The sequence below is a fragment of the Schistocerca piceifrons genome, chromosome 1, assembly GCF_021461385.2.
Source record: "Schistocerca piceifrons isolate TAMUIC-IGC-003096 chromosome 1, iqSchPice1.1, whole genome shotgun sequence".
Taxonomy (NCBI): domain Eukaryota; kingdom Metazoa; phylum Arthropoda; class Insecta; order Orthoptera; family Acrididae; genus Schistocerca; species Schistocerca piceifrons.
The window spans coordinates 251905916-251933720 of record NC_060138.1 but is presented as its reverse complement, the minus strand read 5'-3'; the positions used below and the strand labels follow the sequence as shown (position 1 = coordinate 251933720).

The 27805-nt window shown below is 39.5% G+C and overlaps 1 protein-coding gene across 1 annotated transcript in view; it reads right to left on the bottom strand.

Moving 5' to 3' along the window:
- LOC124792676 (potassium channel subfamily T member 2) overlaps nt 1-27805 on the bottom strand; it is a 691963-nt gene that overhangs the window by 206826 nt on the left and 457332 nt on the right. Inside the window, exons 11-12 of the mRNA XM_047257958.1 lie at nt 24547-24696; nt 13459-13760 (exon numbers count right to left, since the gene is read on the bottom strand). Of these exons, the coding sequence (XP_047113914.1) occupies nt 13459-13760; nt 24547-24696 (452 nt within the window). The remainder of the gene's footprint in view (nt 1-13458; nt 13761-24546; nt 24697-27805) is intronic.

Here is a 27805-nt window from a genome sequence, read left to right as displayed (position 1 = left end):
CCCTCTATTATATTCATATATATATATATAGATAGTGAGATTTAAAACTTTCCCGGCGTACATATTGTTCCACAAAATTTCGAGCAAACTGCAGGATGTTTGCAACTTCCTGCCACAATAATTCAGCGCAGAGACTTCTGGCCATCTTCAGGTGACACTGGTGAAAACTCCCTGAGCTCTGGTATTTAAGACCCCTCGCGCACATGCATGGTGGATTCACTTGCCGTTGCGCATGTGCTACTTGAGTGTGTTCGATTCTACTGCTCCGTGCACCCTCCATGGTGAAAACTCGCTGCGTCGATATCAATTCGATTGTCTTCCTGTGGTTCCATCACAGACCTACACTAGCTACGGAGGACACGAAGTTTTTTGACAATTGGATTCCGTGCCGAATTCAATTGGTAACCGCCGTCACGATTAATAAGACTCATTGTCAGACAGCCATATTTCCACGGATTCATTATTAACAGAACTCCAAAAGTTAGACTATGGGCCACAATTTTTGTCTCATTGTAATTCATGGCATGACCAATTGAAATACAGTGTTCAGCGATGGCAGACTTACAAGGCTGAAGAAGGCGAGTATGCTGCTGATGTTCTACAATGCGATCCTGCACAGTATGCACTGTTTGCCCTATGTAAGATTTGCCGCATTCACACAAAATCTTGTAAACACCTGCCTTGCGCAGCTCTAGGTCATCTTTAACAGATCCCAACAGCGACGAAATTTTTGCAGGATGGCGAAAGATTGCTTTCACTTTATATTTAGCAGCTTGCGAGTAAAGGTCTGTGTGAGTGGACTTTGTATATACCAAATGACCAAGTGTGCCATCGTTCTTACATTGCACCAATATGTCTAAAAATGGCAGACAACTCTCCTTCTCTAACTCCATAGCAAATTTTATATGTTTGTGTGTAGAATTCAGATGTTGTAGGAACTCTGCACCAAAATATTGTGGCAGGAAAGGAAGTTGCAAATGTCCGGCCGTTATATATATATATATATATATATATATATATATATATATATATATATATATATATATATATATATATATATATATAAAAAAAACAAAGATGATTTGACTTACCAAATGAAAGTGCTGGCAGGTCGACAGACACACAAACAACCACAAACATACACACAAAATTCAAGTTTTCGCAACAAACTGTTGCCTCATCAGGAAAGAGGGAAGGAGAGGGAAAGACGAAAGGAAGTGGGTTTTAAGGGAGAGGGTAAGGAGTCATTCCAATCCCGGGAGCAGAAAGACTTACCTTAGGGGGAAAAAAGGACGGGTATACACTCGCACACACACACATATCCATCCACACATATACAGACACAAGCAGACAAGCAGACATATATATATATATACACACCAAATGGGAAAGCGCTGGTAGATAGACACAATAAAAAAACACACTAACACACACACACAAAATTTCAAGCTTCCGCAACCCACGGTTGTTCATCAGGAAAGGGGGAAGGAGAGGGAAAGGCGAAAGGATATGGGTTTTAAGGGAGAGGGTAAGGAGTCATTCCAATCCCGGGAGTGGAAAGACTTACCTTAGGGGGAAAAAAGGACAGGTATACACTCGCACACACACACACACACACACACACACACATCCATCCACACATATATGTCTGCTTGTGTCTGTATATATATGATATGTTCCCATACTCATGATGAGTATACAATCCATGATGTGTATACAACAGGTTTTTGCACAGTAAAGAATAAGTTGAACATTTGCTTAAGGAGTTAGCAGATGTCATTTCCACAGTTTTTAAAAACAGTGGAAGGCAATCGACAAACAAAAAATAAATAAATAAATGTTAAGAACCTGCTAAAGGAAAAAAAATTACACCATATTTAAAACTGGGTATAGACTAGCAAACTGGCAGACAATAAATGAAACACACTACTTGAGAAGAGTAACATGTTAAGCATTTGTGACTTAAAATTATTAGTGGCCAATGATGTAAAAACTAAGATCTTTGTCCCTCCTCATTCTGAGACCTGAATCCAACCTATCCCCCTTTTTGTCCATACTTAATGTTTCATCTTCTGAAGATTCTGTCTACATCTGTGTCTACATCTATAATCTGCAAACCACCGTGAGGTGCATGTCAGAGGGTATGTCCCATTGTATCAGTAATTAGGGTTTCTTCCTATTTCATTCACATATGGGGTGCAGAAAGAATGATTGATTGAATACCTCTGTGCGTGAAGTAATTATTATAATCTTATCCCCACAATCCCTATGTGAACATTACATAGGTAGTGTATCCCTAGAGTAGTCATTTAAGGAGGTTCTTCAAACTTAGTTAATAGACCTTCTTGGGATAGTTTACATTTGTTTTCAGGAGTCTTCCAGTTCAGTTCCTTCAGTATCTCTGTGACACTCTCCCATGGATTAAACAAACCTGTGACCATTTGTACTGTCCTCCTCTGTATACGTTCAGTACCCACTGTTGGTCCCATATAGTATGGGTCCCACATACATAAGCAATATTCTAGGATGGGTCACAATCTCTTTTGTAAAATGATTGCACTTCCACTGTATTCTACCAATAAACTGAAGTCCAACACCTGCTTTACCCAAGAATGAACCTATGTGACCATTCCATTTCATATCCCTGCAGAGTGTTACACACAGGTATTTGTATGAGGGCTGATTCAAACAGTGATTCATTGATATTACAGTCATAGGATATTACATTTCTTCATTTTGTGAAGTGCAAAATTTTACATTTTTGAACATTTAGAGAAAGTTGCCAATCTCTGTCCCGTGTTGAAATATTATCAAGATCTGACTGAACTTGTAATGTAACTGGATGGATAAAAAATCTACTCACCAAATGATGGGAGATCACACACATAAAAGAAAGTCATACACAGGCAAGCTTTTGGAGTTTGTGGCCCCTTCTTTGGTAGAAGGGTTGAAGGGAAAGGAAGAGGGTTGAAGCGAAAGGAAGAGGGATGAAGGAAAAGGACTGGAGAGGTCTAAGAAAAAGAGTAGATCTAGGGAAAAGTCACCCAGAAGCACAGGTCAGGGGAGACTTACTGGACAGAATAAGAAAAAAAGACTGATTGTTGGGGAACTGCACTGGATAAGATTTGAAACCCTGAGATCTTAAAGGTGGAAGACAGGGTAATATGCGAGACAGAGATTACTGTTAAAATATCGTGTGCAGGTTAATAAGAGTGAAAATCTCAGTGCATTTACAGAGCAGAGGTGGGAAGGGGATGACGAAAAATAGACAGGTACAAAATTAAAGCTTTAGAAAACTAAAACAGCTGAAGAAAGGAATAGTTACTGAGATTGATGAAACTGATGTACATTAAGGCCTGGTGTGTGGCGAGAACCAAAGACATGCTGTAGCACTAGTTATGGATGGAATTGATGTACATTAAGGCCAGGTGGGTGGCAAGAACCAAAGACATGCTGTAGCACTAGTTCCCATCTGCAGATTCCAGAGTAATTGGTGTCTGGGGGAAGATTCAAGATGGTGCATATGGTAAAAAAGGCCCCGAGGCCACAAGTGTCACATTGTAGAACATGCTCTGCAACAGGATATTGTATGTTGCCAGTATACAACCTCTGTCTATACCCATTCAACCTAACTAATAATTTGGTGGTAGTCATGCTGATGTAAAAGGCCAAACAGTGTTTACATAACACCTAGCAAAAAATGTAAATGTCATGTGACTAGGGCCTCCCATCGGGTAGACCGTTCGCTGGGTGCAAGTCTTTAGAATTGACGCCACTTCGGGGACTTGTGCATCGTGGGATGAAATGATGGTGATTAGGACAACACAACACCCAGTCCCTGAGCGGAGAAAATCTTTGACCCAGCTGGGAATCGAACCTGGGCTCTCAGGATTGACATTTTGTCACACTGACCACTCAGCTACTGGGGGCAGACATAACAGCTGGTATATGACATGTGTCGTTTCACTGGCAACTCTCCCTTTGATAGTATATGTTTTGCCAGTTACAGGGCTGTTATAAGTTGTGGTAGGAGGGTGCATAGGGCAAACCATAGGGCTAGGAGGCATAGGCTAGGGAGATGGGTGCAGGAGCATAGGGTCTGACAACAATATTGCGAAGATTGGGAGGGCGATGAAAAGCTGTTCTAGATGTGGTGGACAAAATCTCAGACAGAATACATCTCATTTTGGGGTATTCCCTATGTATCCTCCTACCACCACCTATACTGCCCTGTAACTGGCAAAACATATACTATCAAAGGGAGAGCCACCTGTGAAATGACACATGTCATATACTAGCTGTTACTTAAGCACTGTTCAGCCTTTTGCATTGGCTTGACTACCACCAAATTATCAATTAGTATGAATGGGCATAGGCAGATGGTGTATACTGGCAACACACAATATCCTGTTGCAGAGAATGCTCTACAACATGACAATTGTGACCTCAGTGCCTGTTTCACCAAACATGCAATCTGTATTCTTCCCCCAGACACTAGTTTCCTGGCCCCTCCCACTGGAGGTTTGAGTCCTCCCTTGGGCATGGGTGTGTGTGCAGTCTTTAGAGTAAGTTAGTTTAAGTAGTATGTAAGTCTGGGAACCGATGACCTTAGCAGCTTGATCCCTTAGAAATTCACACACATTTAAACACTTCTGAACGAGTTTCTCAAACTCCGCGGGTGGGAACTAGCACTACATACATGTCCTTGGTTCTCGGCACCCACCTCGCCTTAATTTACATTAATATCTTCCAGCTCAGTATCTACTCCTGCCTTAACTATGTTTTAGTTTTCTACCTCTTTCATTTTTGTACCTGAAAATTTTTGCCTTCCCCCTCCCACCTCTGTTATGCACAATGCACTTAGATTTTCACTCTTATTAACTTGTGCATGATGTTTTAACAGTAATCTCTGTCTAGCATATTACCCTGTCTTCCACCTTTAAGCTCTCTGGATTTCAATTTTCATTGGGTACAGTCCCCAAAATCAGTCTTTCCTTGTCATTTCATCCAGTTGGTCCTCCCTGACCTGCAGTTCTGGGTGACTTTTCTGAGATCTACTCCTTTTCCTTGACCTGTCCAGTCCTTTACCTTCACCCCTATTCCTTCGCCTCCAACCCTTCTGCCAGAAGAAGGAGCCACTGTCCCCAAAAGCTTGCCTAATTATAACTTACTTTTATGTGTGTATTCTGTGTCTGCTTGATGACTAGATTTTTTATCTATCCAATTACATTATATTGTCAAAAATTGGTTATTCTCATTATTGAATATTTATGCAGCTTCTCTCAGATGTATTTCATCACAGATAATTGCATCATCTTCAAAAAGGCTGATTTTATTATTAGTATTGTCTGCAAGGTCATTAATATACAACATGAACAGCAAGGGTCCCAACACACTTTCCTGGGCACACCTGAGTTACTTCTACATGAATGACTCTCCATCCAAGATAACATGCTGTGTCCTCCGTAACAAAATTCCTTAATCCAATCACAAATTTTAGCTGGTACCCCTTATGAACATACTTTTGACAGTATGCATAGGTGCGGTACTGAGTCAAATGCTTCTCGGAAGTCAAGATAAACTGGATCTACCCGGCTGCTTTAATAAAAAGCTTTCAGTACGTCATGTGAGAAAAGGGTGAGTTGGGTTTCACAAGATCGATGTTTCCAAAATCCATGCTAGTTGGCAGTGAGGAGGAAATTCTGTTCAGGATACCTCATTATGGTTGAGCTAAGAATATTTTCTAAGATTCTACAACAGATCCATGTCAAGGATATTGGGTGGTAGTTTTGTGGATCACTTCTGCTATCCTTCTTGTAGATGGGTGCAACTGCAAATTCAGTACAGAATCTGACAGGGATTCCATCAGGAGGCGGAGCTTTGCTTAGTTTCAACGATTTCAGCTGTTTCCCAACACCCCTGACACTAATGCTAATTTCATTTGTCTTTTCAGTGGTATGGGCATTAAATTGGGGCAATTCTCCTGGGTTTTCCTTTGTAAACGAACATTTGAAAATGGTGTACAGCATTTCAGCTTTTGCTTTGAACCCTGAATTTCAGTTCCTGTTTCATTCACTAGGGAAGTGACACTAACTTTGGAGCCACTATCAGCCTTTATATATGATCAGAATTTCTTTGGATTTTGTGAAATATCATTTGACAATAATCTGTTACGGTAGTCACTGAAGGCATTTTACCGATATACTGTACAAAATATTAAAACCTGTGACGAAAAGTCAGACACATAGCAAAGTAAAATGAAAATAGTAAAAAACTCTGAAAATGAGTGTGCAATTAGCTCTCTTAATGGTAATTAATAATAAAATGAAATAATAATGGTACAAACAGATTCTATAAGATAACTGTATAGGATCTCTGTATTAATTATTATTTTACTTGCTGACAAAAGAAACGAAGAAGACCAGCATTATTACTCTCTCTCTCTTCTAGTCTTGAAGCTAACACACGCTATGGTGGCCATTACACAATGTAAGTTGTAAATTTTAAATAATATATGATAATTTATGCCGATTGTGTATTTTTTCCTTCATATGTCTAGTGACCTTCATGCAGAAATAAGAATATCATTTGTAAGGTTTTCAGTACACTGGATAAATGACAAGAATGGTCGAACAATCCACCATTCTTGGCAGACATCTTATGTAGGAAAAATTTCATTGCGTTCCGTCATCAACGGACCCATTAAAAGACTTGCACCATAATTATTAAGGATAAGAAAGTGAATATGCTGTTTTATGTTGTATGAAAGTAAAAACTAAGCACATTCCATTAAGTTCATATATAGGCCGCTTCTCGGCAAGATGAAGATTATTACGTTAACAGAAAAGGGAAATACTTTCCTTTAGTACAAGGTTTCTTTTAATTCAATTTCACTACAGTAAAGATACACTGCTGCAATATTTTAATGTGATAGCACAAAATACAATCCCGAGATTATTTTATTTTATTTTTATTCTTTTGTTAGTACGAATGCTCCATGTAGACCTCAGTTTTAACAAATGCTAAAAGTGCCTCACACAATCTTATATTAACAGTGCCAATTCTTTAACTAGTTTACTGACCATATATTCCTTTCTGATAGTTTTAGTTGTTCTTTGTACTTTGGTAATCATTATTGCTACAACTGCATCATGGTCACTGATACCAGTTTTGATGCAGACATCTTCAAAGATATCAGGTCTATTTGTTACCATTAGGTCCAACATATTTCCTTCATGAATGGGCTTCCTAACTATCTGTTCAAAGTAGTTTTCAGAGAAGGTATTTACGAAAGTTTCACAGGACACCTTATACACCCATCAATAACAACCCTGTAGTTTTCCCAATTAACTGTTGCATGATTTAAGTCTCCGCCAGCGATTACAGTATAATTGGGGAAACTACATACAAGTGAATGAGGGTTTTTATGTAAAGTTTTCGGTTACATCAGGAGATGAGTCTGGTGGGCAACAGAAGGATCCAATTATTGTTTTATGATCACCCCTGATACTGTGTTTTGTCCAAACAAACTCACATGCAGCTTGAATTTCTATCTCACACCCCATTTGCCTATCCTTTAATTAATTTTCCCAAAAATCTCACCGCTATCAATTACAGGTATCAACGAACTTTCTGTACCTAGTATTATGTGAGCTTCATTGCTTTTTCATGAGCACTTCAAATTCTGGTACTTTGTTACAAATGCTTTTGCAGTTTACCATTAGGGAGGCATTTCTTTCGATCTTACACTGATACTTCCGGGTGTCCTACAGTTATCGTTGTCTGGATTGGATGGAGAATTCCCTAATCTAAAAAACCCTCGTGTGCACCACACACACAGTCAGCTACCAGGGTAGCAGCCTCTAGTGCACACCTGACCAATTTAGGGGGACACTATGGTTATCAACCCTGTGGTGCAAGTCCAGAAGTCGACAGCTTGTCACAGAACTTTTGAAGTCTCTGGTTCAGTCCTTCCATTCGAGTCAGAACCAGAGGGCCATGATCTGAGCTCTGTTGAAACTCCACATGTACGGCTGGTCTTCTCAAGCTTCTCTGCCAGTCGCAGGATTGATACAAAAATGACCTCAGAGCCCAGACGACAGGCATCATTTGCTCCAGAATGTGACACAATGTGTAGCTGGTTACACCCTGTACCCTCAAGGTGATGCATTTCAAGCACATCACAATGTTGAAGCAGTACACCAATGTAGTTCATGGCTTTGAAGGTCATTAGAGGCAAAATACTGTTGATTTCTCAGTCTAATGCTTTCCTTAAATGTTCGAGAAAAACTCATTTGGTCAGTTCAAGTGCATCACTGTGTTTAGACATACCAGACAATGTAACAAGTCATATGAATAAATGAGTAGCATTTCAGTCATCTTAGTTCAACATGTGTCCTTTTGCCTAATCGGTACAAGGTCCGTCCTTGGCCCTGATAACTTGTTCCATGTGTGATGCATTTACTCATGTTGTTGTTGTTGTTGTTGTCTTCAGTCCTGAGATTGGTTTCATGCAGCTCTCCATGCTACTCTATCCTGTGCAAGCTTCTTCATCTCTCAGTACTTACTGCAACCTACATCTTTCTGAACCTGCTTAGTGTATTCATCTCTTGGTCTCCCTCTACGATTTTTACCCTCTGCCCTGCCCTCCAATGCTAAATTTGTGATCCCTTGATGCCTCAGAACATGTCCTACCAACCGGTCCCTTCTTCTTGTCAAGTTGTGCCACAAACTCCTCTTCTCCCCAATTCTATTCAATACCTCCTCATCAGTTATGTGATCTACCCATCTAATCTTCAGCATTCTTCTGTAGCACCACATTTCAAAAGCTTCTATTCTCTTCTTGTCCAAACTATTTATCGTCCATGTTTCACTTCCATGCATGGCTACGCTCCATACACTTAAATCTATACTCGATGTTAATAAATTTCTCTTCTTCAGAAACGCTTTCCTTGCCATTGCCAGTCTGCATTTTATATCCTCTCTACTTCGACCATCATCAGTTATTTTGCTCCCCAAATAGCAAAACTCCTTTACTACTTTAAGTGTCTCATTTCCTAATCTAATTCCCTCAGCATTACCCGACTTAATTTGACTACATTCCATTATCCTCATTTTGCTTTTGTTGATGTTCATTTTATATCCTCCTTTCAAGACACTGTCCATTCTGTTCAACTGCTCTTCCAAGTCCTTTGCTATCTCTGACAGAATTACAATGTGATCGGCGAACCTCAACGTTGTTATTTCTTCTCCATGGACTTTAATACCTACTCCGAATTTTTCTTTTGTTTCCTTCACTGCTTGCTCAATATACAGATTGAATAACATCAGGGACAGGCTACAACCCTGTCTCACTCCCTTCCCAACCGCTGCTTCCCTTTCATGCCCCTGGACTCTTATAACTGCCATCTGGTTTCTGTACAAATTGATAATAGCCTTTCGCTCCCTGTATTTTACCCCTGGCACCTTTAGAATTTGTAAGAGAGTATTCCAGTCAACATTGTCAAAAGGTTTCTCTAAGTCTACAAATGCTAGAAATGTAGGCTTGCCTTTCCTCAATCTATTTTCTAAGATAAGTCGTAGGGTCAGTATTGCCTCACGTGTTCCAACATTTCTGCGGAATCCAAACTGATCTTCACCGAGGTCGGCTTCTACCAGTTTTTCCATTCGTCTGTAAAGAATTCGCGTTAGTATTTTACAGCTGTGACTTATTAAACTGATAGTTCCGTAATTTTCACATCTGCCAACACCTGCTATCTTTGGGATTGGAATTATTATATTCTTCCTGAAGTCTGAGGGTATTTCGCCTGTCTCATACATCTTGCTCACCAGATGGTAGAGTTTTGTCAGGACTGGCTCTCCCAAGGCCGTCAGTAGTTCCAATGGAATGTTGTCTACTCCCGGGGCCTTGTTTCGACTCAGGTCTTTCAGTGCTCTGTCAAACTCTTCACGCAGTATTGTATTACCCATTTCATCTTCATGTACATCCTCTTCCATTTCCATAATATTGTGCTCAAGTACACTGCCCTTGTATAGACCCTCTATATACTCCTTCCACCTTTCTGATTTCCCTTCTTTGCTTAGAACCGGGTTTCCATCTGAGCTCTTGATATTCATGCAAGTGGCTCTCTTTTCTCCAAAGGTCTCTTTAATTTTCCTGTAGCCAGTATCTATCTTACCCCTAGTGAGATAAGCCTCTACATCCTTTCATTTGTCCTCTAGCCATCCCTGCTTAGCCATTTTGCACTTCCTGTCAATCTCATTTTTGAGACGTTTGTATTCCCTTTTGCCTGCTTCATTTACTGCGTTTTTATATTTTCTCCTTTCAGCAATTAAATTCAATATTTCTTCTGTTACCCAAGGATTTCTACTAGCCCTCGTCTTTTTACCTACTTGATCCTCTGCTGCCTTCACTATGTCATCCCTCAGAGCTATCCATTCTTCTTCTACTTTATTTCTTTCCCCCATTCCTGTCAATTGTTCCCTTATGCTCTCCCTGAAACTCTGTACAACCTCTGGTTTAGTCAGTTTATCCAGGTCCCATCTCCTTAAATTCCCACTTTTTTGCAGTTTCTTCAGTTTTAATCTACAGTTCATAACCAACAGATTGTGGTCAGAGTCCACAACTGCCCCTGGAAATGTCTTACAATTTAAAACCTTGTTCCTAAATCTCTGTCTTACCATTATATAATATATCTGATACCTTCTACTATCTCCAGGATTCTTCCATGTATACAACCTTCTTTTATGATTCTTGAACCAAGTGTTAGCTATGATTAAGTTATGCTCTGTGCAAAATTCTACCAGACGGCTTCCTCTTTCATTTCTCTCCCCCAATCCATATTCACCCACTATGTTTCCTTCTCTCCCTTTTCCTACTCTCGAATTCCAGTCACCCATGACTATTAAATTTTCGTCTCCCTTCACTACCTGAATAATTTCTTTTATCTCATCATACATTTCATCAATTTCTTCATCATCTGCACAGCTAGTTGGCATATAAACTTGTACTACTGTAGTAGGCATGGGCTTCATGTCTATCTTGGCCAAAATAATTCGTTCACTACGCTGTTGGTAGTAGCTTACCCACACTCCTATTTTTTTATTTGTTATTAAACCTACTCCTGCATTACCCCTATTTGATTTTGTATTTATAACCCTGTATTCACCTGACCAAAAGTCTTGTTCGTCCTGCCACCGAACTTCACAAATTCCCACTATATCTAACTTCAACCTATCCATTTCCCTTTTTAAATTTTCTAACCTACCTGCCCGATTAAGGGATCTGACATTCCACACTCCGATCTGTAGAACGTCAGTTTTCTTTCTCCTTACAACGACGTTCTCATGAGTAGTCCCCGCCCGGAGATCCAAATGGGGGACTATTTTACCTCCAGAATATTTTACCCAGGAGAACGCCATCATCATTTAACCATACAGTAAAGCTGCATGCCCTCGGGAAAAATTATGGCTGTAGTTTCCCCTTGCTTTCAGCCGTTCGCAGTACCAGCTCAGCAAGGCCATTTTGGTTAGTGTTGCAAGGCCAGATCAGTCAATCATCCAGACTGTTGGCCCTGCAACTACTGAAAAGGCTGCTGCCCCTCTTCAAAAACCATATGTTTGTCTGGCCTCTCAACAGATACCCCTCCGTTTTGGTTGCACCTACGGTATGGCCATCTGTATCGCTGAGGCACGCAAGCTTCCCCACCAACGGCAAGGTCCATGGTTCATGGGGGTAGGCATTTACTCAAATGAGGTGCAAATGGTACCCTGTGGTATAATCATCCATGTTGCATTTACCTGGTTCAAAAGTTCATCTGTGGTGGTCAACAATGGGTCACAGAACTGCACTCATAATTTCATCATATCCCAAACATTTTTGATTCGTGATGAGTTTGGTGATCTGCATAACATACTAATGTACATGTACTGTGAATGTACATGTCCTATATCTAGTCATTCAAAGTGTTTATCCAGTACATGAGTGTACATTTAGTGTGCCACAATGTTTTCTAAAGGTTTTGTGACATCTTATGTAGTAGTACAAGCACACAATTAAAAAGTGAAAGAGGAAAGTTTTGTCTAATCTTGTATATAAATTACAAAAATAACAGACAAGAAGATTGGCCACATACTAAATTTGACATGAGGTGCTATAATGCTTAGAATGAAAAACACCAACATGACAAAAAGCAAATTGCTATCAACACAGCGCAGTTAAGAAGTGCACATGTATGTATGAAGCAAAAACACAACAGATGAAAGGACATCAAATAGATTAAACAGTAAATGACAGATGAGACATGGACCATATAACAACAAATATAATATGAAATAGGTTATGACATCAACAATCCAAGAAGTAAAAGTTATGACCAGTTAGCTACACCCAGCTTCATTTACAGGATAGTCAACATTTTCCTTTCCAACATCTCACACAGAAACACTCAAAATGTGAAATGCTCAGTTATCATAAGCAACATGAGATAAGAATTTCTGTCATAACACAAAAATAAACTCTTCCTTTGAGTTCCCATAACATCCACAATAACATAAGGGTAAAGAGAATTTTCACGAAGCTTCAACTTTGATCGCAGAGATATTTGTTACACAGCAAAATTTCCCAAAAACTTTTGGAAATGCCAGTAAAGATGGGAGATATTATTGGTTAAAGATAGGTTTTTCAGTTTGCAAAGTGTAACTTGATTAAGACCTAGTACATCTGAGGTCACTGAATGTATTGTTGTCCAGAGAGCTAAATTTTACTTCTACATGGCAACTCTAGTTCCCACTTAAGTGCCTGACAGAGGGTTCATCGAACCACCTTCGGACTTTCTCTGGTGCTCCATTCTTGAAGAGCACATGGGAAAAATGAACACCTAAGTATTTCTGTGCGTATTCTGATTTTTCTTATTTTATTAAAATGATCATTTCTCCCTGTGTAGATTGGTGTCACAAAAATATTTTCATCTTTGGAGGAGAAAGTTTGTGATTGAAATTTTGTAAAACAATTCCACAGCAAAGAAAAATGCCTTCGTTTTACACATTGTCATCTCAACTTGCTTACTGTATCGGTGACATAGTCTCCCTGTTTCATGATAGTATGCAATCAGCTGACCTCTTCAAATATTTTCGAAGTCCTCTGTCAATCCTCTCAGGTGAGGATGATGGGTACTGAAGAGAAAATGTTAATTAACAATACAACAGATAAAAAAATTGTGTGGCTAAAAGAGGCTGGTATAATACAACACTGACTGAAGAAAATACCTTCACTACAAAGAGGGGAATGAGGAAAAAAGTGGTGACTGAGTGATAATTGTTGTTTTTGTGTAATGACAGAACTTCTGCTCATTTTTCTTTTTTCATGAATGCTGTTCTTTCTGAAGTTCCATTTTCACTGCACAATGTGTTGTCTATGCTGTAAATGAAGCAAAAGAAGAAAGCCATGCAAACACTCACTGACGTGGATGGAGTTTGGAATCTGGAGTTGGAGTTTGGTACCATCAGTTTTAGTGTTATGCCCATCACCAGTCTCCTTACTGTGATCCTTGTCATCTGTTGCTGTAGTTCCACTTTCTGCACACAGCTGATTCTGCTGGTTCCCAAGAATAAAGGCAGAATTCTCTTCCTTTGAAATGCTCATGTAGTAACATGTGTCACTCTTCTTCATTATATGTCTTGGGCCAGGATTAAGTAATATTGTATCCTCATAAAATTCAGGTAATTCTGCTGGTCGCACACCAACAAGTGCTACTCCATATCTGTTAATTAGAGAGAAAAAAATGAGGTTCTTACAAATATTACTGATGCAACTACCACTCTAAAAGATATTGTTCGCATTACTGATTGTTACTTACAGAAAAATTATACCTATGGCCCAAACCAATTAATTTATTCATTATTTTAACTTTGGTGAAATATTTTCAACATCTGCATCTAGAATGAAATTTAAGTTATTTAAACGGAAAGTTTCAATAAATAAATGATTACAAAGCTGAAAGCCACAGTGACCAATTGTTTTGTTTTTGGTAATGTGCATTGATTATTTATAGTAACAACTTGCACAGTCATAACTTCTGGTATAATTTCCAACTTCTAGGTAGATGACAAAAATTTGCAGATCATCAGTATTGGAAAACCAAACATATAAAAACATGCCTTTTGGACTGCAAAATGCCTTTGTTTTCATGTAGTGGCAACACACATCCTGACAAATAAATTTAACAGCATCAATTCCATACACGATTAGAACCAATCATAGCGTTTTGTATTTCGTTCCTAGATCAGTGTGAAGTACACCATCAAACTGAGTGCAATTATCAACACAACTACACTAGCGCTGATATATCACCATTATACAGTCTGGATGAGAGCAGTTACCCCTGTCCAACATTACTGACAGCAAGACATCTTATTTAACTGCTCAGAGTAATACAGGTGATCAAGGATAATTAATTAGTGACTTTATGGAAAATTATACTATGGATTCTTGTCTGAATTTTTGTAGCCAAACGAAGAGTGGGAAACGGACAAATGAGGTATCACATTCACCAGTGCAAGGAGCAGTTTTGTAAAAAACGATTAATTACTTGAAACAAATAAGGGTAATTAAAAAATGTAGTTAATGATTTGAGGAAAAATTTAGATATTTCATGAACCGGTTCCACTACCTATGTAAATAAGTGTCAAGAAGTTCACCTCTTAAAGACCTTGATTTTTCACAATTAAAAATTTGTAATGCGACATTTATCTGTCAAAATGGCTTCCTTTGAACCAAGTACTAAATTCATGACATTTGAGGAACAAAAGACATTAGGAAAGTGGTTTCATAAATGTCTCTATGTCTCACTGTTGCTGCACAACTATAGACAACAACTGTTCCTCCTGCAGCCTTCTGGTGTGAAATACTTGAGCAAAACGAAGATTTGTTACTCATTAAATCTATGTCATATTGAGATTTTAATCTCTGGGTCTTTTTCTTGCATTCTGGGCTGTGCCTCACCAGAAGTTGTTGAAAAGTATGTGTGTGTGACAGGCTGTTTACCATTTGATGCTGAGCAGCATCTTTGAACAGAAGCTCTTAACTACAGCAACAATCAGACTGCCCTTTGATAATGACAACAGCGAGCTAGGTCAACTATCTCAGGAGATGTAGAAGTTACCAGACTTCCACTTCCCATCACATTATAAGTTGTGGATTTCTTTCTTTCACGTTGAAAAAAAGAAGTAAATATCAAATCATAGCATAAATTAAAACTTCTCTGCTGTCCATTAATCTGTAAACTTTTCATAATAATAACAGAATGCTGATCAGTATTTGAATATATTGTATTTAATGCTGAACAAAGCTAGAAAATAAAAAAGTAATCACATGCTATGTGAAATCATTTGTCTAAAAGGGAAAAATAAAACAGATTAGTAAAACATTTGATGAGCCTTTGAATGGTGCTTGAAACCATACAGCTATTCAGATGCTGATTGAGAATTTAAAGTCCAAGGTTTAACTTATAACATTGGAATTTTAAAGAGCACTTGAAGATATTTGTTTGACGAAATATGCTGACCATGCAGTCTGCAGTTGTGTGGCTTTAACATATTTCTCTCACCAATGCCTGAAGTGTCAACAATTTTTCCAGTTTCAAAATGTTTCACTGGAGAATCCCTTCAATTATCTAGAGACAGAATGTATGTATGCAAGAAGTAATGTCTCTCTTACAGGTAGTGTTGTTGCCTCACTGTTCTCGTTCACCCATTTTTTCCAGTAACAAAAAAGAACATGATTTGGAACTTCATTCAAAGGTGCATCCAAATGTTACTCTAATCCATTTTATTTCTTACTTTTAGACAAGTGATTTCACAAAACATTTGACCATTCTTTTTTACATTTGGTCTTTATTTCCATTCTTCTCTTTGAATGCATTATTCTATCCTCATTCTTCTCTTTGAATGCATTATTCTATCTTATGTTGATGAATGCTTTCTGAAGGTCAAAAATACCACGGAGTTTACCTCACATTTCTTTCTCCCTTTCAATATTAAGTATAAAGTCATAATAATAATTTATTTAACAATTTTAAATATCCTGAAGTCTCTATAAGTGATTTTTTAATTTTTTTGGGAGATTAATGAAACACAGTCACTCACTCATGAATGAAGTAACCCTATAATTATATCAAGCACCATGGTTCAAAATCACAAGAAAGGGATTTGAAAATGACCAAGCAACTTACAAGATACACCAAAATGCACTGACAATAGTTCTCACTTTTTTGGTCGAGACATCAAAATGGTTATTTTTCAAGAGGGACCTTGTGCCTGCAAGTGCATTGTTTGGATGCTGCGGACCGTCAAAGTTTGATAATTGGTGGATCAGTACACATTAGGATTTTTTTTTGCAATCACAGTTAGCTATGTGACCTGCTAGCCATCAACTTAAGGTAGGTTAATGGGTTATGCCTCATAGTGCAGTTCAGCATATACCTTATTCTTCTCACAGCCTTTTTCAGCATCATAATTGGCTAGTAGACAACAGCAACTGAGAAAATTGTGAGAGAGACTGGAAAGTTGCAAGAAAGTATATTTTTCACATTAGGCCTAATTTTTTCCAAAATTGGAGGGTTTTTATTTAGAAAAGCAAGTTTTCTGCGCTTGTTATATTATCCTGGACGTACAGTAACACAACAAAGTACTGAGAAATTTAATCTGAATTCAGGCCTCAGCTCTCAGAGACTACAGCGGCCTCATGTGTGGGAATTGTGCATTACGATTGTGTATGGTGGTTTTCCAACATCTGAGGAAGAACATTATTTGGTAGCTTAGTCTACTTTTAAATGTCCCCATGGCTGCCTACGCTCCCAGAGACTACAGCGGCCTCATGTGTGGGAATTGTGCATTACGATTGTGTATGGTTGTTTTCCAACGTCTGTGGAAGAACATTGATAGCTTAGTCTACTGTTAAATGTCCCCGTGGCTGCCTAACACTTCCTCTATTTGGTAAACAGCGCTCTTTCTGTTTCATAGTTGATATTCTATATTGGACTTTCAATTATATGCACTGAAAAATTTACTCATTATGGTAGGTATTCTGCTATCAATTCTTCTGATTTTTGTCTGGCATTAGATGAAGGGCATTCACACTTCGCAGGCTGCCCCGTATCTACGATACTTCTTCGGAACAGGGCTAAAACTTGGTTGTGCCCCCCCCCCCCCCCAACCCACCCACCGCCATTGAGCGTTTCAGATAGGACGTCAAAAATTGGAAAAAAAACTCGATTTTTCAAAATTATGAAAATATGTTCATTTTGTAGCGCACATCTTTATGAAGAGTTTGATATGTAAAACATGTATGTTCGAGGAAATGCAACACATGTTATTTGGTCTTAAGTGTGACAAAGTGCAGTGTCGAGACTCTTCACACAGCTTTCTTCTATCAGCATGTCACTGTATTTCGCTCTGTGGAATTCAAACATACATATTTTGTAATGGAAATCATCAGTCTGGTGCCTCACCTGCTCCCAGTCGGCCAGTTTGACATCCTAACGACCTTTAAAAAAAATAATTTAAATAAAAAAACATCTCACAATATTAATACTAAGTAGGATTATTTGTGACCAGGAGAATAAGAGCTCTTCAAAAACTTTGCACTCTTTATTGCCTATTAGCTAATAACTTTCTCTTTTGCGTGACAAACAATTAAATATGGGAAACAAACCCAGTTAAGAGAAGAGCCAAGCAAGACAGTACACATTTCTTCAATCCTTAGGTCCCAACACTTTTTCTCTCTCATCGTGCTACAGCTTGTGTCTCCTTTCTGCGAAACAATCTATTACCTTATCAAAGTTCGTCAAACGTTTGTCTGCGTATGAAAAATCAAAAAGTCGTTGTCTAATACTGAAAACATTGTTAATATGAATAGTGCTCAAGACTGGCGTGGTTTCTCGATTTGGTACATCTATTTTGTCACTGTATGCTAGATAAAACGAAATAGGCCTTTATAATACTGCCGCTGTTTTAACATACGCCAAATAAGCTAGACATTTTTGGCACAAATAGTAATTTTTATGTACCTCATTTACATAAATAACACGGCAGAATGTAATTCACAAAGTACCAATATCATATGCCTAATACGCCTACTATAAACAAAAGTTTTTTGTTGGTAAATAATTTCAAATTTCACTCAAACGTTCCAGTTTGTCAAGCATGAGATCGAAATGCAGTAGAACAAAATTTTTGTATGTATTAGGAATCGTCATATTCTTCCATATAATTTGTGTGATGTTCCCGTTTCTTCTCCTCCATCGTTCTAGAAAACAATCGTCTCATCAATAATTCTGTAACTGTTCTTGTCATTGTCGAAGCTTATGCTCCAGTAACTTCACTAGCCCTCACCGGTTCAGTTATCCCATGTCTGTTCTCCGGTTGGGCATTATTAGGTGTTCGTACAAAGCGTTTTCCAAGAATAGAAACTAAGCGGCTGCTAACTGGGAACTGTACAACTGGCCCATAGTAGTGTAGAGTCCTGGCAAAACATTTCTGTCGAAATTTCATTTTCTTGGACTCACTGCGAAGATATGTAATCTTTCTTACCTGTTATTCCCGTTAGTAATTTTTTTACACTTTGTTAGTCTGAATCTATGGATTTATAATAACGCCGATCATTCGCAAACTCAATCAACCACATACAGAAACAGCGCTTGGTGTTCCCCGTTCGGATTTATTCAGCTCACCTCGTATAGCCCCGTCTCCTTTTGTCTGCAGGAAAGTCTTTTATTTCTAGATGCGACGGGGATTCCCGTGTCAGAGACATCACATACACTACGCACGCATTCAAAAATCAACATATCATTGGTTTCTAATTCAACTTAGAATGTGTTCGAAAATGTTCAGAAACCAACTAGGATGGGTTCAAAATCATATGAAAAATTGATAGACTAAAGTGCGCTCGATGCTAGATGCTTTGTGAAACAATGTTTTATTTTCTTTTTTTTATTTTCTTCAAGAATGTGAGTTTGGCGCCCACTGAAATAGCCACTCGGGGCAGAAACCTCTGTTTGCCCCGCCCCTAGATCCGCACTAACACACTGCTAGTGACACAATCGTTGGGTACATGTGACACTAACGTGCAAAGATGTCTGTGAATGAAAGTAGCAACCATACAATTCGTAGAAAGTCCAGCCCACAAATGTAGAGATGTACAAGTACAATTTGAGCAGTGTTTTTACACCACTCTGTACACAACTGCTGACTTTGATGCTATTTACCAGTGAGTTAGAATTCTGAACTAAGAGAACACTCATATTTGGGCACACTAAAAACTGTGTATATAAGCCGTTAGTTGTAATCAATACACGTTCAGTGTGAACATGTGGACTGGGATAATTTTTGATCAGGTCGTTGGGCTTGTGATAAACCTTTTGCATTTCCTCTATGTTTTCGTCTTCTTTAAAGGCAAAGAGAAGATGAAGCGGTAGCACATCATAGAGCCTATGCCTACCGTCATGTATTTTTTGACTTTCAGCTGTTAAAAAACAGAGGATTTTTTCTGGTACCAGTAGGAGGAAGGAAGGATTCGCGCTCAGCTAGTGAACGAGTGAGGAGCACGCCATTTTTAGCGAGTAATTATAGACCGCCATTTTGGGGTCGCTATGAATAAGTGAGGAGTATGTATTTCATATGTGCATCGTTTAGAAAAATACAGTATTGTTTTATTAACAGAAAGGTCGTGTGAGTTGTTATTTCAAATAGTACCATAATTACAAAAACTGAAGCCCACCTGTGTACTTTGGAAAATTACGGAGATCCGATAAGCTTAATGGGAACACGGTCAAGACTTCAAAGATGAACAAGGCGACCAAACGTAGCATTATAAAGAATGGTAAGCACAAATCTACAGCGGAGAAAGAAACTACTTCGCCCTGCAAAATAATATGAATTAATACGAACTTATTTCCAGGCATAGCTCAGCTTATTGTGCTTGTCATTCATGCCGAAAAATTAATCTCATTAATTCAATACATTTTAAAAAGCCACGCATTTTAACATTTTATTATCATCTATTCCATTATTTTATTATATTATAGGCTGTATCAAGCGTCAACCAGACTAAAAGAGTCAGTTTACCTCATTTTTCTGACATATGTTCTTCCTATCCAATTTAATAAGGTACAACTAAGTACTTGCCAGATAATGTGGCTGCAAAACATTGGAGCTTCAGTTTATTTTAATGCAAATGTGCAGCACCATCTGGATGGCACATACCCAGATTGATGGATTGTTACAGGGGGACCAGTTTGTGGCTACCTTATCCTAAACCACTTTCAGTGGGTTACTATGATGATGCTTATCAAATGGACCCATACTGTACCTGAAATAATAACCACACACTGACATTTATTTAATCATGTACATATCTCACACTCATCACGCTACTGATGTACAATCTGCAATGAAAGTTAACCCAGCACGATGTGGAGTTCTTGTTGAGTTTTGTAAACAAACTGTGGAACACCCACCCCATCACCATTACCTGAACCACTCTTTAACTCTGAGAAATCACAATGCAAAAAACCATGAATTTCTGGGCATTGGTTTAATCTTGAATGATGTTTACTTAGCCTAACTGTTCTGGTCAATGTATTAAGCATTCCACTGGTGTGACCCACGCATCTCCTTTACAGTGACGGCTAATAGGTCATGCAAATAATTATCATATACAATATTATGAAACCTTGATGCCACAGCTCCCCAATTTCGGCACCCAACAGCACAGAAAAATAACCATTGTTCTATACTGCACACCATACAAAGCTTTATTGGTTTTATACATCCAGCAGATACTAACTGGACAGTTTTTCTACTAGACAAACTGGCCAGTTGTGTTAAATATATAAAAAAGACTGCCATTGATTTCCACTATTTCATTTGTGAAACAAGTGTGTGTGTGTGTGTGTGTGTGTGTGTGTGTGTGTGTGTGTGTGTGTGTGTGTGTGTGTGCGTGTGTGTGTGTGTGTGTGTATGTGTGTTAGTTTAATTGTCTATTTTGTCACACTAGAATATGTGGGAAGTTGGTTAAAATAAAGCACCAAAAATGTAAGTTCATACAAATTTCACATCTTTTTAGATGCGAGGAATACACAATAATTTACATACAACTGGATAGTGATTAATTTACAACATAGTGAAGAGCACTTTACAACCTGGAAAGCTGGGTTTAATGACTGTGAAGTTGCATTATCTGAACTTTATCCAAACACATAAACTTTTTATGTTATAAAGGTATCTGGATTTCCTCTGGCAAATCTGATTCACTTCTGTACAGTTCATGCTTTGTGAGGTGACATCTGTAAGCATGATAATTCCAACACCAATATCATGCATGAAAATTAAAAGCACTTGGGCATTTGCTGACTACACTTCAGATGTTAATATGAAGACCTCATATACACTCCGGGAAATTGAAATAAGAACACCGTGAATTCATTGTCCCAGGAAGGGGAAACTTTATTGACACATTCCTGGGGTCAGATACATCACATGATCACACTGACAGAACCACAGGCACATAGACACAGGCAACAGAGCATGCACAATGTCGGCACTAGTACAGTGTATATCCACCTTTCGCAGCAATGCAGGCTGCTATTCTCCCATGGAGACGATCGTAGAGATGCTGGATGTAGTCCTGTGGAACGGCTTGCCATGCCATTTCCACCTGGCGCCTCAGTTGGACCAGCATTCGTGCTGGACGTGAAGACCACGTGAGACGACGCTTCATCCAGTCCCAAACATGCTCAATGGGGGACAGATCCGGAGATCTTGCTGGCCAGGGTAGTTGACTTACACCTTCTAGAGCACGTTGGGTGGCACGGGATACATGCGGACGTGCATTGTCCTGTTGGAACAGCAAGTTCCCTTGCCGGTCTAGGAATGGTAGAACGATGGGTTCGATGACGGTTTGGATGTACCGTGCACTATTCAGTGTCCCCTCGACGATCACCAGTGGTGTACGGCCTGTGTAGGAGATCGCTCCCCACACCATGATGCCGGGTGTTGGCCCTGTGTGCCTCGGTCGTATGCAGTCCTGATTGTGGCGCTCACCTGCACGGCGCCAAACACGCATACGACCATCATTGGCACCAAGGCAGAAGCGACTCTCATCGCTGAAGACGACACGTCTCCATTCGTCCCTCCATTCACGCCTGTCGCGACACCACTGGAGGCGGGCTGCACGATGTTGGGGCGTGAGCGGAAGACGGCCTAACAGTGTGCGGGACCGTAGCCCAGCTTCATGGAGACGGTTGCGAATGGTCCTCGCCGATACCCCAGGAGCAACAGTGTCCCTAATTTGCTGGGAAGTGGCGGTGCGGTCCCCTACGGCACTGCGTAGGATCCTACGGTCTTGGCGTGCATCCATGCGTCGCTGCGGTCCGGTCCCAGGTCGACGGGCACGTGCACCTTCCGCCGACCACTGGCGACAACATCGATGTACTGTGGAGACCTCACGCCCCACGTGTTGAGCAATTCGGCGGTACGTCCACTCGGCCTCCCGCATGCCCACTATACGCCCTCGCTCAAAGTCCGTCAACTGCACATACGGTTCACGTCTACGCTGTCGCGGCATGCTACCAGTGTTAAAGACTGCGATGGAGCTCCGTATGCCACGGCAAACTGGCTGACACTGACGGCGGCGGTGCACAAATGCTGCGCAGCTAGCGCCATTCGACGGCCAACACCGCGGTTCCTGGTGTGTCCGCTGTGCCGTGCGTGTGATCATTGCTTGTACAGCCCTCTCGCAGTGTCCGGAGCAAGTATGGTGGGTCTGACACACCGGTGTCAATGTGTTCTTTTTTCCATTTCCAGGAGTGTACATACTGAGCAATGATCAACTTGTCTGGGTATTTCTTCCAACACTTCTTTCTATGTTGGTCACTGATGAGCTGCAAATATTTCTAACACAGTAATACAAACATCAAAATCTACTCGCCTAATTGTAGCAGATGGAAACATACAAAAAAGCCTTTCTATGATCTCCCCCCTGTGGCCCACTTGACGAGCAGATTTTTCTCTGACCGTATCATAAGAATTTCTGTCCTTAACTGAGCTTTGGTTTCCTACAGCGGTAAAGTACATTAAGCACCGATGGTCAAAAACGTAAGCCATGTTGTTGTTGTTGTGGTCTTCAGTCCTGAGACTGTTTTGATGCAGCTCTCCGTGCTACTCTATCCTGTGCAAGCTGCTTCATCTCCCAGTACCTACTGCAGCCTACATCCTTCTGAATCTGCTTGGTGTATTCATCTCTTGATCTCCCTCTACGATTTTTACCCTCCACACTGCCCTCCAATACTAAATTCGTGATCCCTTGATGCCTCAGAACATGTCCTACCTATCGATGCCTTCTTCTAGTCACGTTGTGCCACAAACTCCTCTTCTCCCCAATTCTATTCAATACCTCCACATTAGTTATGTGATCTACCCATCTAATCTTCAGCATTCTTCTGTAGCACCACATTTCGAAAGCTTCTATTCTCTTCTTGTCCAAGCTATTTGTCGTCCACAGTTCATTTCCATACATGGCTACACTCCATACACATACTTTCAGAAACGACTTCCTGACACTTAAATCCAAACTCGATGTTCACAAATTTCTCTTCTTCAGAAACGCTTTCCTTGCCATTGCCAGTCAACATTTTATATCCTCTCTACTTCGACCACCATCAGTTATTTTGCTTCCCAAACAGCAAAACTCCTTTACTACTGTACTTTAAGTGTCTCATTTCCTAATCTAATTCCCTCAGCATCACCCGAGTTAACTCGACTACATTCCATTATCCTCGTTTTGCTTTTCTTGATGTTCATCTTATATCCCCCTTTCAAGGCGCTATTCATTGTGTTCAACTGCTCTTCCAAGTCCTTTGCTGTCTCTGACAGAATTACAATGTCATCGGCGAACCTCAACGTTTTTATTTCTTCTCCATGGATCCATAAACATTTCTAATCAGTACACTGGCTTTATTCTTTGAGCAGGCTACATAAAATGACTTGAATGTGTTAGAGATGTGTGTGACATATGGGACTAGAGTGAGAAACTCTTCAATTACCTCCTGAAATATTGGTTACAGTAATAGATTGATCTTCAGTGTGGTACAGTGTCTACGTAACGCCTACCAGTACGTAACTAATGTTGCTTCAGTCATAGTCTTACGAATAATTGTTTTATCTTTGATCTAAGTAACAGAGAATGTGGAATTTTACTTGACAATTAGTATATAAATTAATTATTTTCGGATACTGCACTAGACAAATATGATGCTTGGAACTCTAAACGAAATTTAGCATTGGAATACATAACCAGACACACAGTTGTGGATAAAGTAAGTGTTGGTGCTGATGGTATCTGCCCTTTTTGACAACTGGAATTTTTTTTGAAAACTATCAGCTGGAGAACCTGTCCCTTTTATATAGTGAACAACAATTATAAGCTTTCTTCCACCTTGTACTTGGCATAACCAACATATGGTATTCTATGCCTCACTGATCGTAACTTACTTTCTGTGGGAATGGAAGCTGGCATACGTGAAGCTCTTCCCTTCATACTCTCCAAAAAACCTGCTGTCTCCCAGCACAATATGATATATTTCGTTTCCAGAGCATTTTCCATACAGTCGATGCCATTCTTCTTGGGAAGTCTGGCCCTCCCTAGAAGAGAATCATAAAATAAGAAATAATCATTTTTTCTGCACACTGAATTCCAATTACATAGGAATCAAATACAATAATTTGAGCAAATTAACTTAACTACTACGGAGAGAGGAGAGGCACCAGTCTAGTATAAAATTACAGGATCTGTCATTATCCTTCAGTAACAATATTTAGAGTACGCCTCGTGCACACCAATTCACAAAATAACACTTTTGCAACCTAACAAAAATAAGCGGAAATGATATAAGCTTGACTGTAATAGGAATGATATGATGGACTGTAGGAATAATAAGAATCGATTGTTAAGAACAATACTGAATTTACTAATACACAGCCCACCATGCGATGTCAAGCTGAGAGAGCGAAATGCGGAAATGGAACCTTCCCTCGCGATCCACCACAATTTCAACAATTCCGTTGGATGGTGAGGGCAGGTTTAACAATGAAATAGCGAGGTTGCGGTTCATCAGGATCTCTCTCTCTCTCTCTCTCTCTCTCTCTCTCTCTCTCTCTCTCCATTTAAATACAGCCAACTGCCTTACACGGATCCTGGAACGGTGTCAGTAAACGAATTAATATTGAGTTTTTAAGTAGTCTTGCCCCATTTAGTGCGAATGTAAAATGACGTGAAAGAGAACCAAGGTGGCAGTGCCCATTCAAAATATGGTGCGCTGGATAGGGTATTTGACGAAGATTTGTTGAAATACATTGCTGCTAAATTTGATGATGTAACTTCAGAAGTGTCAGATTGGAAGAGTCATCAACGACCAGTTATTTGAGAGTCTACTAACGTAGTTTCTACACTGAATAAAGAAACTGGAGGCAGTGTGTGCCCGTGGAGTTGAAGCTTTTGCAAACATTCCTAAATGCTTAGATATAAAAGTTAATGACGTAAATGACTGACTGTGAAATGACGACACTGGCTGCGGTGTGATTTCCAAGACGAAGCGATTCCCGTTCGCTCGTCTGCAGACAATGACGACAGCGATGATCAGAGGCCGGAACTCGGGCAGAACGCCTTTTTAAATGTATTAAATCTGTGGTATCGATAGCTACGAAGCCACGGCGTACGTGCCAGTTCTTAAGTTGGCACTACGACTACGACATCGACGACAGCGCCCTCTACCAGGCGCTGTGCAGCTCTACGAGCGCCGCTGCAGATTCGGCCCATTTCATTAAGTCTTAATGATTAAGAGCAGACGGCCTGGAAACATCGCTTCAACCTCAGAGGGTGTTCGCTTGCTATTGAGACTATGTACTACTTACGACGGGTCTAAGGCTTTGCTCATCATTGCAAAGTTACTTATGTCACTGACTAATATTCTCTATTAAATGTAATTTCACGTAAAAAGCTGTATCGAGAATCTTACCTCACCTGCTCCTACTCACTTCCTACATTCGGCCTACCCATTCATTTTACAGGAGCAGACCCACGCGCCGCCTTCCAGACGGGATACAAAAAAAATCTGTATTCAGTTTGGACATGTCTCTGTACGATTTTTGTCTTTATGATTGAAACGGCGTAGTTTTATGTTGCCGTTTTCTGCCCTTTTTATATTAATGCCTAATTGCAGAAATAAATCACTATTGTTGCCATTTTGATTAAATAATAATAAAACAATAAACTATAAGAGTTTATTATTAAAAACAACAGTGACTATCACCGTAAAAGAGGCATGATCGTTCACCGTAAGAATAAATCTGATGTAAACGAACGGAAACTTAATGATTGGTCAGAAACCGTAGCACAAGTGCTGTTGCTACGCTCGTGGAAGTAGGTCCTGCTTGTGTATTAGATATATTATTACTACGTTACGTTAAATGATGGTAAAAATCGTAGAGGGAGACCAAGAGATGAATACACTAAGCAGATTCAGAAGGATGTAGGTTGCAGAAGGTACTGGGAGATGAAAAAGCTTGCACAGGATAGAGTAGCATGGAGAGCTGCATCAAACCAGTCTCAGGACTGAAGACCACAACAACAACACAACGTTAAATGAAACTTTAAGATATTCATATGCATTAACAGCCATCAACGTTTTTCTTAATCACGCTTCAGCTACGTTGTTTTTATTTAAAAAATGATGTACAGTCACAGTCTCTGTACTATTGTGCTCTGATTGTAACGCTGTTAATGCGCAATATGAAGATGGCTGAGACTGCTTCCTGCTCCGTAGTGAAACGCGTGTGGAATACGGTTAAAAAGTGCCTGAAATAGGCAGTTTTTAATGTTTTTCATAAATTTACGGAGATAATCGGCTTTGAAGTTTTCCCAGCAATTTTAGTAATACAGATGAAGGAGGGATGGGGTACTCTTCGGAGCAGGGAACATCACAGCAACAGAAGAGAGAGACCTGATGGACTTAGAATTTATTTCTGAGAGGATGGATGAAATAGCATCAGCCATTGAAAAAAAATTGCACTGCAGGAAATACAAACAGAACACATTTCTTATGTTTTACTCTCGGAAATGCACAAAAAGATGGTTTCTATCATGGAAATTGTTACAGAGTTGCCGAACAAGCTATAAAGCATTAAATTGGTGCAAAGTGAAGCAGGAAGACTTGTGCGCACATGGAAGAACTACACGACTGAAATCGAAAGGATAAATCCACCCTGTAGGCAAGTGTCAAATCTACAACATCGAATACAAACCTTTAACTGTTGGAGTGTTTACAGCTACAAATATCATCTGACATAGCTTACCTGCAAAGCTGAAGCATGACTGTTGAAGGAAGACTTCTTTTTAGAGGCAGTACACTGCCATTTTTTTCAGAGTTATTATTGCAACTCAACAGTGATTTTTTTATATGTATGTATAAAAAATTTAAAGAATGAGAAGGAAGCATATAGACATAAAACAATCAATTATTTGGATAATTATTGAAATATTCTTAAAGATTTGCAAGATAAGTGCATGTATGCAACACAACTTGTTAGTTTCTTTTAGACAAGAATACACTGAAAATGGTTTATTATGTATCACAGAAGAAATTGTCAGATAATATATTTATTTAGTGAAGGCTGAAACATATTGATTACGGTGCCATTGTTCTAGTAGTTGTCTTATACAAAACAGGAACTTTATGAGACTGTGCCTATTTAA